At 38.5% G+C, this 12,451-nt stretch overlaps 1 protein-coding gene across 1 annotated transcript in view; it reads right to left on the reverse strand.

The window, feature by feature from the left end:
• ITSN1 (intersectin 1) overlaps window positions 1–12,451 on the reverse strand; it is a 138,764-nt gene that overhangs the window by 103,897 nt on the left and 22,416 nt on the right. Inside the window, exon 2 of the mRNA XM_042789009.1 lies at window positions 3,399–3,458. Within this exon, the coding sequence (XP_042644943.1) occupies window positions 3,399–3,426 (28 nt within the window). The 5' untranslated portion in view covers window positions 3,427–3,458. The remainder of the gene's footprint in view (window positions 1–3,398; window positions 3,459–12,451) is intronic.

Consider the following 12,451-nt stretch of genomic DNA (forward strand, 5'->3'; position numbering starts at 1 on the left):
AGACAGGCTAATAATAACTAATTCAAAGAAAGTACATTTTAAGATTAGTCCAAATGCTAGAATTTTAGTGATTAAGCTCACAGAGGAACTGTAAAGGGACTTCATAGCTGTGCTCTCTGGGGGGATGAAACAGGACTCATCTTTAGATATGAACATCCCAAAATTCAATAGTTCAGGTAAGCAATTATCTCCCCAACCTTCTCATGAACTCCTGACAGGAGGAAACGAATGGTGTTGATTAAGACTATGACAAATATACAGACTAGGCCAGCTAGGAGCAGATGAACATCTCCCTATGTTGGAAACATGACTACTCCACTTTGAGAACCTAAGGCTGGATGTGGTAGGTTACACAAAGAGGGGGAATTTCTTGAATATAATGGGGGAGGGGGAAAAGAAGAAAACAAAACAAACAAAAAAATATTTGCAATGATTCACTGGCTTGCTCGCTCTCTCAACTTGAGGTATGCATGACTGCAGTACCAAAAAAACCCAAAACAAAACACAAAAACCAAACCCCAACAAAAAACCCTAAACCCAAAAAACATAACAACAACAAAAACCCAGTTCTTCCTATCTTTCCACAAAGAAGGCAGTAAAACCCAGAACTAAAAACGTTTATGGCATGAGGTAACTAAAAATGTATTAAATATTTTAAAGTAAAAATGGTTGATTTCTTCTCTGGAGTCCCTGTAACTAGAACAAACGATTGTCAATATTTGCTCTTCCAGATGGAGACTTGGTTGGTATTTAAACAGTAGATCTCCTTTGTGGGACATGAACATCAAAAGAGTCAATGTTAAACCAAGCAAGCCTAGCAGCCTCTTCAGTCAGAAAAATATGAATAGCACCTCTGGCATTGCCTTCTTTCCATCTTCTGCTATTGGAGGAAACAGTAAGACCTATGGGAGAGCATGAAGCAGGATCTTACCCAACTACAAGACATCATTCACGGCTTCAGATCCTGGATGCCAATACAGAAGTTGTAGGGTTTTTCAATATATTTGGATACAAAGGAGACAGTCACCAAACCACAAAATTGACTCATAAGCAAGCTATTCTTGAATGCAGCAGCAAGCCCTCTAACCCTCTTTTCTTTTACATGGCTTAGCAATCACCTCATCTGAAAAAGTGAAGCAGTGGGCTCTCATGTATAAAATGGGCATTTTCTTCTCCCAGACAAATTGACAGAAGGTCAAGCATACCACACTCTTCCCAACAATTATAAAAATCCTATCATGCCTATTTTTTTTTTTTTCATTAGTCATCCTTAAAATGAGCAGCATTCTGGAATATCAATGAGTAACCTCAATTTAAATATTGCGTGCTGTGCTCTTTCCATACCCATTTCCCAAGCTGACTTGAAAAATGCTTTAAAAAGAAAGGAAGAGAAATAAAAACAAAACCATCATTATTGGTATTAAGCAGAGGAATACCAGATAGTGTACATTTTGAGTGAGGGCTCTCCCAATACAGAGACTGCATAAATCTTCTCTGCATCTTCTCTGGTCACTACAGGTAACAGAAAATGTTGCAGTCTCAAAAGAATGATAAATTTCCCCATAAAAATTGGAATTTTCTTTACACCATTTGTGGTTTTTTTATAAATATCTTAGACTTTTGCTGTCATTCTTCTAAGAAGAGGTATGATGCTACATGGTAGACTAGGTTTAAGTATAGATCAACATCAACAAACATCCCTCACACCACATTACAAATTAAAGATACTCCAGAAACTACATTAGCCACATGCTTATTTCAATTTATTCTTTGTAGAGCGGTCAGATGAGAAAAGTTGTTTGAGAAGAAATAGTGAATTCCTTCCTTCCTAAAGCCATGTACTTGAGTTAACAGGATCCTGGACAACAGATGCAAGATCAAATGGCAATACATAAAGTTGAAAAAAGAAAGCTGCTATCCATCTGTAACACAATGAGAACTCATTGAAGATGGCAGAGGGGAATGCTTTGAAGACAAGATTTCCATTAAGAATGTACATACATGTTTAAATATGGGTGTATGCAAAGCACAGCCCTAACTCTAAACAAAAGGAAATACTTCAATCTGAATGAGCAGATTTCTTTTACATCATGACTTCTCAGATTGTGAAAATCACAGTGAAATGAAGCTATTCACAACTTTTTACCTAACCTGAAAGTATATCCTACATGAAACTGACCCATGAATTTATTTGATCAAAGCTTTTGGTAGCCAGTTGCACTCCCAAACTGAGAAAGTCTAGCACCAAACAGGATTTAATCCCAGAGAGCTGGACTTAAAGATAACTGAGGCAATGAATGGCAGTTTCCAATTATACATTTGTTCTGACTACCACGTGCAAGGAGATGCTTCTTCTGTTGTGCTTCACAGACTTTTTCAGACTGGCAGAAATTGCACCCGTCAATTGTGTTTAACAAGAACTGTGTTTCTCTAACAGCATACTCTGAATAGCATGTGTGTTTCCTGAAGTCTCCCACTGAAACACTAACACTAGTTACAAATTTAGTTCCTATCTGTATCCAATCCCCAGAACTAGACTTCTCTATATATTTGTATACATACATACGCACATACACTTCTCTTTGTGTATGTGTGTACACATATTTATGTGTGTGTATACATATATATATATATACAAACATACATATACACACAACAAGAATCATATCTGCATCTCCAGAGAAAAGCCCTTAACAGATGCCACATTTAAGTGGAACCAAACTAGTTACTAGGTATCACCACTGAAATTTATCTTTGTAATCTTTCTTCAGGTTGGTTGTAAAACTGGGCTTGAAAATGTATTTTATATGAATATAGGAAAAGTAATGTCTTTATTGCACTACTGAGGCCCTTCCTGGATCTTTCAAAAAGACTGAAGTTCAAGATGCTGTATTTTTCCCTACTATAAATGGAGTGCTAAAAAATGCATCACCTTTTGTCTAAGCTAAAAATGTGTTATGGGACAGAAAGGAAAAGAAATTTGAAGCAATAGCATCCAAAGGCATCTGCTGGACTTTTTAGCAGTGTAAATATCCAGGAATCCTCAAAGAAAAAGCATACCCACTTCTTAGCCACAACTAGTGCAGAAAGAAGCTATGCCCTACTGCCAGTGGCTGAGTGGCATGAATCTGCCCCACAGTCACAAACTGCAGGACTGTAATGGATCAATGTACAAAAAAAGAGATACAACACAGCTTTTCTGTTTGACTCTGAGTTGTCTCTGCAAAATTTCATGCGTGTTCTCTAAAAGGTCTGCAAAAACATCACAAATCAAACTATCATCTCAGAAAGATACACTATCCATAAACACTTCCATACAGAACATATTTGGAAAGCAACAGATTTATGCATAGTTTTTACATATAAGAAGAGTTAAAAATACACTAGAAACAACTTACCCCCAAAAGGTGTTGGAAACTGAGCCATGGTTCTGTCACTTTTAGCTTGTTAATAGATGCCTGGAAAAGAAAAAAAGAGGGGGAGTGTGGGGGGTGGGGAAAAAGAAAAAAACAGATAACCAAACAGTTACAGTATCTTCCATTTTCAATATATTTTCTGTACCACTATATAACTAATTAGTACAGAAAAAATAAAGACAATGAAGAAGTAGGATCATATAAACACCACCTCCAAGAGCTGTTACTTAGAAGATAACTGTCTCATTTTTTCCACTATTCTATATATCCACGAGTGTCTTTTCATACTAGCAAACAGCTACATTTCAGTTCTGTTTCAAGAATGTCTTCAAAAACAATCTTCATTTCTAAATAATCAGTGATGCAGTAAAGAACAGAATTAAGACAGCCACAACAGACAAGATCTCAGTGACACTGCTCAAGGCTGCATTACTTTGCCGCGTGTCAGAGCTCTGCTCCTGCCTAAAAGCAAAATTGGCTCTATTTCCAACTGTTGAAAACATACAAAATTGTCAGTGATCTGGTTTTTATTCCTGACAGAAGAGTCATGAAATGCATTATCTTGCTTATGGTTACTTTGTTTTAAACACACTACATTAAAAATGAAATTAGATTTCAAGTGTGCTTTACCCCCAAACTAGCCCACAAATTTAATAAGCACATCCAAATGAACAAAGTGCTAAAGGTGACATTGCAAGCAAAAATATGGTAGTTGGTGGGAAATACTCTGAAGTTAGCACGGCTCGCTTTTCAAATAAAAGCAATCTACACAGTCTAGAAATTTAATCTTTAGAGAAAAAAGGAAAAACATTTTTCTTACTCCACACAAAGACTGACATGAACTGCCTGAGCCAAGAGGACAATAGCTAGCAAGAGTCACAAAACAATGAAAAAGCAGCCTCTTGTCCTACTAGATTCCACTCATGTTTTCCAGGCAACAGGAGAAAAGCAAAAGGAAACAGAATCAGAAGGAGAATAATTTAGACTGCTTGAACAGCAGCAGAAATTTATCAATATCACTAAGAAAAGGCATTAACTTGCATCAACAATTTCCTTTTGTCTGAATTTGTTTGCTCCCCTCCCCATCCCCCCTTTCACACTTTGCACATACTCTTCTGGCTTCCAACTTGGGAACCTACTATATATACACTCCACAGATGTCACTGCAGAAAAATCCTCAGCACTTTTGTAAGCCAGTCTCGCCATTAGCTGTAATTTAGAGAATTTAAAAAAAAAAAAACCACTGAATTTTTTTCTCAGAATTTGGCAGAGCAACCAAGTGTAGTACATGACTCAAACATTCTTCCAAACGCCAGGTAACACAGCCGATACTAATTTCATGCAGAGCAAGCATTATCTCAAAAGTTTAAAATCACATGCATACTGACACAGTGTTTTCAGAATAAGCTATCTTAGTAGTATGGTTCTTAGAAAAGCATTTCTTAAGTGCTAGAAGATCAGCACTTTAATCTTTGCTTATGTTTTCTTATTATACTCTGTTGTAGGCAGTACATCTATTATGATTCCATTTTTTAAAACTGCAAGCAAATCCAAGGGAAAAAAAAAATAAAGAAAAAAGAAAGAAGAGTTCTCTGAACTTCCACACATGTACTACTGAATCTTACAGCACAGGCAGTTTTTACACTCAAGTGTTAAAAAAAATGACAGGAGAGATACCAGTAGAGCACAAATTCTCTTCCTACTTCAATTTCTCAGAGTATGCAGAAAGACAGGAAAAGAACTTTGGGCAGCAATAGGAGGACAAGAGACTTGAAAAGGAGAACTAGAGGGTGGGCTGGAGAGGGGTGGTGGTTCTTTTGATTTGGGGCTTTTTTGCAAGCTAGAAAAGCTTAAATATTGTAAATACTAGGACAGAAGAGCGCATAAAAGGATTGAACATGTTTAATCACTTCAGGAAGATACTCTTCAAAGAATTACTAGTACTCCAGAGGAACTGGTAGTTTATTCCTCTTTTACCCTGAATACATCAGAAAGAGGAGAGTGAGAAGTCTCAAGACTAGCCATGTGCTGGATGCCAAAGAAAGCAGAAAACCATTCTAAAGAGCTTTTGGAGGGGAAAAAAGTAAAAAAAAAAAAAAATGATAAAAAGGAAAAAAAAAATACAAGAGGCATTGGTTACAAGTTGCACTGGGAGAGGTTTCATCTCAATATAAGAAATTTTTTACAGTGAGAATAATCAGTCACCAGAACAACCTCCCAAGGATGTGGTAGAGTCCCCATCACTGGAGGTTTTTGATACGTGGTTGGACAGGGTGCTAGATGATCTCATCTAAGCTCCCTCTCCCATGAAAGGTTGGACCAGATGATCTTTTGAGGTCCATTCTGAGACAGGCTGTTCTATGATTCTGGTTTTTGGGTTGAAGATCTCTGTGATGGAGACCAGTTATTATTTATACAGAAAGCATCTGGAACAGTCATTATGTTATAAATTTATCATATATTTGTAAATGATTGTAGTGGAAATACAAGCACCAGCGTTTCAATTTGCAACATCATTTTGAAATAGTAACAAGTTGTACTAGATCTGCACTCCTCATGCCTTAATCTCTACCAGTTCCACAATAGTGTTAACTCCTCTGCCTTTATGGTTCCTCCCAACAGCCCCAACAAGAAAGGCGGCATAATGGGACAAAACAAAAATTATGTAGGAGCCAACTGACCAGAAAGCTGACAGAAGAACAGAATGGGTAAACTGAGCTCTGTGCCATTCCCTTCAGGAAAGCAGTAATTTCTCTCTAAATACTGATACTTGTATTTGTAGGTGCTTGGATATCTCAGCAACTTTTTGAACTCTAACAAATTCAATTGACATTGACCAATAAGTTCAGAAATTATTCAAGCAGGAAGAAGGAGAGACAATACGGGGAACCACAACTGCACTGTCAGTCAGTTGTATCCACTGTTTCCTTAGAAAGCCAGCCCCAAACTCCTACCATAAGCAAAATTATGCTAGTAATGAACTGTTAAATAGCAATCCATCAAATAGTTTGCTTTCTGCAAGAATCAGAAGATACAATGGATATTTTATACTGCTTTTAGAAAGAACTATAAAGAACATTTATTGTTCTCACAATACTACTAAGGTGAGGAGCTACTCACCTTTGCTTGTCAACAAAAAGCTTAAGCGCTGAAATTTGACAAATAGATCCAATATTAAACACTCCCCTCTAACACGCACCACTTAATCTATAAACAATAGATATACATCTAATCTACACACAATAAAAACCACTAAACACTACGATCATCTGTACTTCTCAGCTCCCCAAAAAAGGCATACACACCAGCTTTCAAAATCCCAGTGAGGTACCCACACCAACCATACTGCACGCCCTCTCCCCACAAAGGTTTGTGCCGCACCAGAACGTGTTTGTGTTCTCAGGTCAGTGGAAGCTGCGTAACAAACAAAGGATGCTCCAGTAGATCAATAACTTCCAAATGCACACAAGACCCATCACAGACATCTCCTCTCCGTAATTCTTTTCTGCTCAGGATTATTATACTATGTTGTTATGAGCAAGCAGAAAGGATGCTGGTTGTGAGCACTGTTCCAGTTTCACTCAACATCTACTGTATTCAGGGTATTTACCTCTCTGTCACTTGAGAGGTGGAAAGCCCAAAAAGTCTGGGAGCGAACATTTCCAGCAAGAAAAGTGGGGAAAGAGGAGTGTAATCTCTCAAAAATTATGGGGTTGATAAAACCAGATGAGCCTATGTTTTTCTGCCTGAGGACCAATGCTATTTCTCAGAGGTAAGGAGATGGACAATACTCAGAGATAGGTTCTCAGCCCTGATTGCCTTCCATTGTGGCAATCCTGCTGGAATAAATACAATCCTCCCATGGACTTCAGAGCACAGTGAGGCTTTTCCCATGCCTGAGAACAGGGGATGATGAAATGACATAACTGTCACATGCATGTAAAGTGTAGAACAAACATCAGGACCAAGGCATTCCGACAGGTTTAGCTTTAATATTCTGTACAATCAGAACTTTCATAATCTACACAACTACTTTTATATACACAGAGAGTTGTAAAACATACATTCAAAATTCATAGGTTAGTTTATACGAAAAATTTGCTTACACCCAGCTCTTGAGTGAGGGAAACAAGAAAATGCCCAGCCATCTCAGTTGTTAGTGCTCTCTCTTCCATCTTACAGTATTGTATATAAGCCCAGAAATATTTTATTTTCTGTCTCTCCAAATAATTTACCCTCTTCTCATAAACCAGTATTATATGCACAAGAAGTACTCTCTTTTATATATACAAGAAGTACTCTTTTAACATTCTGCTTCTCCTTAAAGGAGGGCTTTCTAGACTAAGAGTTATTCATATAAAGGTCAAATTGAAACATATACAGAAACTAACTCCATCTGTACATAAGCCCAGATCATATCTACATTTAAGTACTGATGTCTTACCTGTTTTTACCTTGAAAACAACTATACTAACAACACTTACACATGAAAGTCAGACATGCATGAAAACTCCTTCCACTGCATATTATATATGGACTTTAACAGTGTGGCTCAAAACTTTATTATAGTTTCTATTTGAAGTTATCGGCGCCCTTCTATGGACATGTTAACTCAGAAAACCGCAATAAAGTTATAGGAAGTATAAATTACAAGCAATTTAGCTATTTCAGTGCTATGTGTCTTTATACGACTGTCGTGGTTTGGGCCTTGTTGGCAGCCAATCACAATGCAGCAGCTCTCTCTCCCTTCCCCTCCGGCAATGAGAAGGGACAGAGAGCCAGGCTTGGGGTTCAAGATAGGACTGGGATGGGGGAAAATCCCCCTTTTATGATCATGAGCAAAAGGCAGACTCGTTAGGGGAAGAAAAAAAGAACATACATTTATTACAGACACTAACAACACATAACAGAGTAGGACAGTGAGAAGCATTGCCACATCTTGAGAACACCTTCCCCCCACCCCTCCCTTCTTCCCGGGCTCAGCTCTGCTCCCGATATCTCTACCTCCTCCCCCAGTGGCGCAGGGGCAGGGAATGGGGGGTGCAGTCAGCGCTGCCACTTCCTTCATCTTCGGTGAGGGGAGTGTCCAAAACCTGTTCCCCCCTGCTCCATCGTGGTCCCCCTCTCACAGGAGACAGTCCTCCACAAACTTTCTCCGACTTGAATTCCTCCCATGGGCCGCAGTGTTCCCCACACTGCTCCGTCATGGGTCACTAACTTCCTCCGACTGGATTCCCTCCCACGGCTGCAGCCCTTCCCGAGCTGCTCCGGCGTGGGACTCCCCCGCATGCTGCAATCCTCCCAGCACTGAATTACAGCAGCGGGGCCACCTTTTCCCATGAGACCGCGGCCTTCTCGGGCACAGAACCTTGATTATCCGAGCAGGAGCAACAGGCCATAAATAAATGTCTGTTCCACTGTAGATCTTCATGGGTGGCGGGGAGGGGGCCGCCCTGCCGTCTCACCACAGGATACAGGGGGGTCTCTGCTCCAGCACACCTCCCCCCTCCTTTCTTCCTCCATTCCTCCACTGACCTTGGTGTTCACACAGCTGCCACAACTCCTCCTCCCAAGTCCGACTGCACGTCACCACATCCCTTCTCAAATACGTTATCGCAGAGGCGCAGCCTATTGGCTCAATTTTCCAAACAGAAGTGGAGCTGACGTGGAGCTGGGGGAGCTTCGAGAAGCTTCTCACAGGGGTCCGCCCCGATAGCCCCCTCCCCTGCCACCAAAAAACTCCACCACTCACTCAACCCAGGACAACGAACAAGACTGACAAAAAAGATTATATTTTTGTTTTCCTTAAAATGCAGTACAGCATTTCTATTCCTAAGCAACCATTCACAAAATAATTTGGGCATACAATTCAAGAAGTAATTCCAGAGGCAACTTATCAGCCACCTTTCTCCTCCTACAGGAAAAAGAAGAAACAAAACCAACCAGATAAAAACCACATATCCTTCTCAAGAATTCCAAATTATGACAAAATACTCCCAAGCAGGATGTCATGTGAGAGTATCACAGACTAAGAGCAGGTTTTGTTGTTTTTCCATGTTACATGGGAAAGCCTTTAGACTAGTATTAATAAAAGGACTTCAATAGTTTTGCAAAGCCTGGTAATTTTAGATGTTGGAAAACAGTTTGATTCTTACTCTTTGGACATCAGATCATTAATACAGTTACCATTTTCAGTCAAACTTTTCAGAGTTTCTGCTCTTTACAGGAATGACTTCTAACTGTAAAAACCTTCACAAATGTTAAAGTCTACTGTTTCTTGTATGCTAATCTCATTTGGTTGCTTGGCAAAAAAAAGCTAGTCACCACCACAAATGCTCTTCAATACCTATAGCAGTGATCAAACTGCTAAGAAAGTCACTTCTGTATTCACAGATACTATCTTCTGCTATAGGGAAAGGATTACCTGACCACAAAGGAAGAAAAATAACTATAAACCCACCAAGGAGGCAACAGATGTAGTAGCAAGGCACTCTTTTCTTACTCTAAATCAGAAGACAGCTCAGGAGTCTAACAAATAAAGAACTCCTTACTTTCTAAAAACAGGAAAAATTAAGACATTTATGAACAACTGTGGTGGGAGCCCCAGACTAACAACAAAAACAGTGTTTCTGTGTACAACAAATTTGCAAGCAGTTAAGGACATTGTTTATTTTTTTGCCATGGCACTGTCACTTTATCTTGTTCAGTCATGTAAGCTTTAAGTGTTTCTGCAGGAAAGACCTCCACAACTACTTCCATGGGAACTACCAGGTTTCTGTCTGTTCTTGCTAAAATACTGGGACACGCTGCCCAAAACACGTTTTATTACTTCAAGACCTTAGAGTCAAAGTTCAAGAGGATGGTTATGAAGAACATTTCTGGTGAAATCAGACCTATACCGCTCAAAATTCTCTGTCAAGTTTAAGATCCAGACAACAGACTTTTTTGCCAACCAGATTAACAGCTGTCTTTCTGCTTTCCACAGTTTGTCTTTCATTAAAACAGCATTAAGTTTTCCAGGCTATATTAACTCATACATTTCTGGGTGAAGGCATTTCTAATTTCTTTAGCTGACATCTAACTATTAACATTAAGAATTATTAATTTAACCTGAGCAAGGTGCTCAGAATTTGTCTTTAACAAATTTACAAGATTATTTCTTCAGAGAGTTCGGAAATTAAATCCTTGAAAATTTAGGGTTTTTTCCAATACATGAGAAGCAATTAGATAACTGGTTATCAGCATAAATATCATCCCCTCTTAAGCAAATGAGAATGACAATCCCTCTTTCAAAGCTGAGGAAACAACATCAGGAAAGTATTCTAGTTCATGGTAAAAGTTAATAGTGACTTGGAACAGAAACCTAATTCAGTCTAATCATGAACCACAAGAACATATCTTGCACATGGGGATTACAAGCAGCAGAGAAACTAAATTATAAGGCTAGAAATTAGAAGTTAAAGAACTAGAGATCTTCCAGTGTCATTACATTCTGCACCTTCATCCACGTAAGAAAGGTTGCTGATGAGTATGTTTTATCAGCAGCACTCAAAGCTCCCAAGCACTAAAGTTAAAATATTTCAGGATTGTACGTGCTATATAACCAAAGCAAAACTCCTTCCCTTAAAGAGCTCCCAGACTAATCAAATGGAATTAACATTAGGAGGAAAGCAAGCAAAGGCTGCAGTGATAAGATCATTTTGTTGTATACTCTAGCTAGAACAATTTGAATGGCTGTTTCTAATCTTGTACATACATGGGCTGCTTTTAATCGTGACAGCATTTCACCCAGTAATTCCAGTACTGAATGAACTGTGACTGAATAACAATATCTTTTTGAAGAGATGACTGGCTTTCATTTTAAAAGATTTAATATGATGGAAAATCCACTGCATCACTCAACTGTTTCTAAAATCCTTATTAAGAAATAAGTATCTTAGTTTATTTTCATTTTAATATTTGTTGACTTCATTTTAAACCACCAGACCCTGTAAAGTATTAATTCTTTCCCTAATTTTTTAGGATGAACTTTTAGTAGTTTCTTAGCACTCACAACTTTCATTTTTTCTTTTTAGTTGTTTTTATTTAGAGGTCTAGTAACAAGCTGGTTTTTTTTTTTTTTTTTTGGGGGGGGGGGGGGAGGTGAGTAGGTGAGTGTTGGGTTGTTTTTAATTGTTTTTGTTAAAAACCTTCATTAACACAATTGCAGTTGGCAAGTTCTGACTTCTTCCCCTTCAAAACAAGTTCTAAAACTAAAAATCTGAAACGCAAGAATTAGAGTTAGGAACACATGCCACACCTACAAGATAACATGAAAAGTAGCCTAGCATTAACTTCAAGAATGATTCAATAAGGAGGACAAGGAAATGCATGATATCACTGCTAGACATGAAAGTATTGTGTTCTCTTAGACTCTCAACTCTGTTTTGTTTCACAAACATGAACTTAAGCAGTTATTTCAACTGCCAGTAAATAATGGTTTATAGTTATACTGAATGCTAATAGAATCAGATAAAGCAGATTGGTTCTGCTATTTATATTATACAAAATGAAGACAGTCATGCTTTATTTCAGAACTGTTAATCTGGCTGTCTCCGTGGCTCAAGGACCACTAAGCAACAGCACTTAGAAGACATACTAGAAACAAAAGAGAAAAGTGGCCAAAGCCTCGAGTCCAGTCTTAGCCAAAGGAAACCAAAGTCTGAGTGCTCTGTAATACCTAAGTGCTAGTTTTATGTCATTTCCATATTACTGTATTATTCTAAGAAGAGGCTGATAAATCACATTACACCTTTAACTTAACCACCCTTACCTTTTTAACTCTAGATTTTCAGACTAGAGCACAGTTGTTTTGAAAGCCCAATGTAGCACTGGATCACTTATATTTCACTAGGCATTTTTGCCTTATGAGATCCCTAATCTCTCCAGTCCACCTAACAAATAACCTTGTTTCTTCCTTTACTGCCTCAGCAAGAAATAGCCCAGCTACAGAATGCCCCCCCCCCCCTTTTTTTTTTCTCCCCTATATTAACCCT

The sequence above is a fragment of the Tyto alba genome, unplaced genomic scaffold, assembly GCF_018691265.1.
Source record: "Tyto alba isolate M040663 unplaced genomic scaffold, T.alba_DEE_v4.0 Super-Scaffold_14, whole genome shotgun sequence".
Classification (NCBI taxonomy): Eukaryota; Metazoa; Chordata; class Aves; order Strigiformes; family Tytonidae; genus Tyto; species Tyto alba.